The 1,321-nt window shown below is 55.2% G+C and overlaps 1 protein-coding gene across 1 annotated transcript in view; it reads left to right on the forward strand.

Moving 5' to 3' along the window:
- Positions 1 to 531: 531 nt before the first annotated feature.
- LOC106527170 (polypeptide N-acetylgalactosaminyltransferase 16) overlaps positions 532 to 1,321 on the forward strand; it is a gene marked incomplete at its 3' end in the record, with an annotated part of 18,374 nt that continues 17,584 nt past the window's right edge. Inside the window, 1 exon segment of the mRNA XM_014021972.1 lies at positions 532 to 915. Within this exon segment, the coding sequence (XP_013877426.1) occupies positions 718 to 915 (198 nt within the window).

Below are 1,321 nucleotides of genomic sequence, written 5' to 3' on the forward strand. Positions count from 1 at the left end.
AATCCCCCCCAGCAAGCTACAAAATTAACCAAAGTAGTCTACATTATTAGTGCTTCGTTTGTGCATGTTTGTGCAGTTCAAATTAGCGTTTGTGCTGTAATACTTTTAGACATATTACTAGTTTTTAGTGTAAGGCGATGACGTCATCGTCCCCGCAGCAACTTCCGGAATGGTGACGTCATCGTGCCAATATTTAACTTCAAATATCTAGAAAACTAAAGCTGCACAAACGACAGTTTTTACAGCACAAACCTGCACAAACAGAGCACTAACGAACTAGCCCACTTCGGTTTACTTTTGAAGCGATATGGGGTGATGGTGAACTGTAGATGACCAAATATATAATATTTAATATCTCGGAAACCAAAATTGCACAAACGACCATTTTAACGGCACAAACCTGCACAAACGGAGCACTAACCATTCTGACTATTTGATGAATTTTTTGACGTGGGTGGGGTGTCAGCTTCACACAGCTCAGGTAGAGTCCTGTCCTCCATGTGCGCGCGCTCGGTGTGTGAGGAGGAGGAGGAGGAGGAGGAGGAGGAGGAGGTCGGCGCTAGGACCGCGGCTCCGCCTGTGAGTAAACCGGAGCAGAGCGGCAGGTCCCCGGCAGGCAGGCAGACAGACAGTCCGACCATCAGCTGGCCGTCGGGCCGCAGACGGACCTGATCCAGCCGGGCTCGCCTCCGGAGCCCTGCCTGTGGGCTCAGCACCATGCGGAGGATCCGGGCCAACGCCATCGCCATTCTGACCGTCGCGTGGATCCTGGGCACGTTCTATTACCTGTGGCAGGACAACAAGCCCCCGTCGACGCCGTCATCTGCGTCTCAGATCCGCGGCCGGGGCCAGAGGCAGAGGGGGGTCCCCGGCCGGCTGGAGGTCCACCGAGAGGACCGGACCATCCCGCTGATTGTGAGTCAGGCGTGCGTGCTGATGTGCGTGAGAGTCGGGGGGCTGCTCAGCTGGGTGGGGGGAGCAGGAGACCAGACAGGGTCCACATGAGACCGTCTGTGTGCTCACCTGGCCTACCGAACCCGGACAGAACCTGTCAGAACCTGTCAGAGACCTAAGAGGCTTTCTGTTAAGTCCCGAGTCCAGCAGGTAAACAGGTGGGCCTGAAGACTGTGAGCCACGAGGAAACACCAGGACTCAGGTCCTGACAGGGTCTAAACCAGGACTCAGGTCCTGACAGGGTCTAAACCAGGACTCAGGTCCTGACAGGGTCTAAACCTGGGCTCAGGTCCTGACAGGGTCTAAACCTGGGCTCAGGTCCTGACAGGGTCTAAACCTGGACTCAGGTCCTGACAGGGTCTAAACC

This window comes from Austrofundulus limnaeus, unplaced genomic scaffold (genome assembly GCF_001266775.1).
Source record: "Austrofundulus limnaeus strain Quisiro unplaced genomic scaffold, Austrofundulus_limnaeus-1.0 Scaffold312, whole genome shotgun sequence".
NCBI classification, from domain to species: Eukaryota; Metazoa; Chordata; class Actinopteri; order Cyprinodontiformes; family Rivulidae; genus Austrofundulus; species Austrofundulus limnaeus.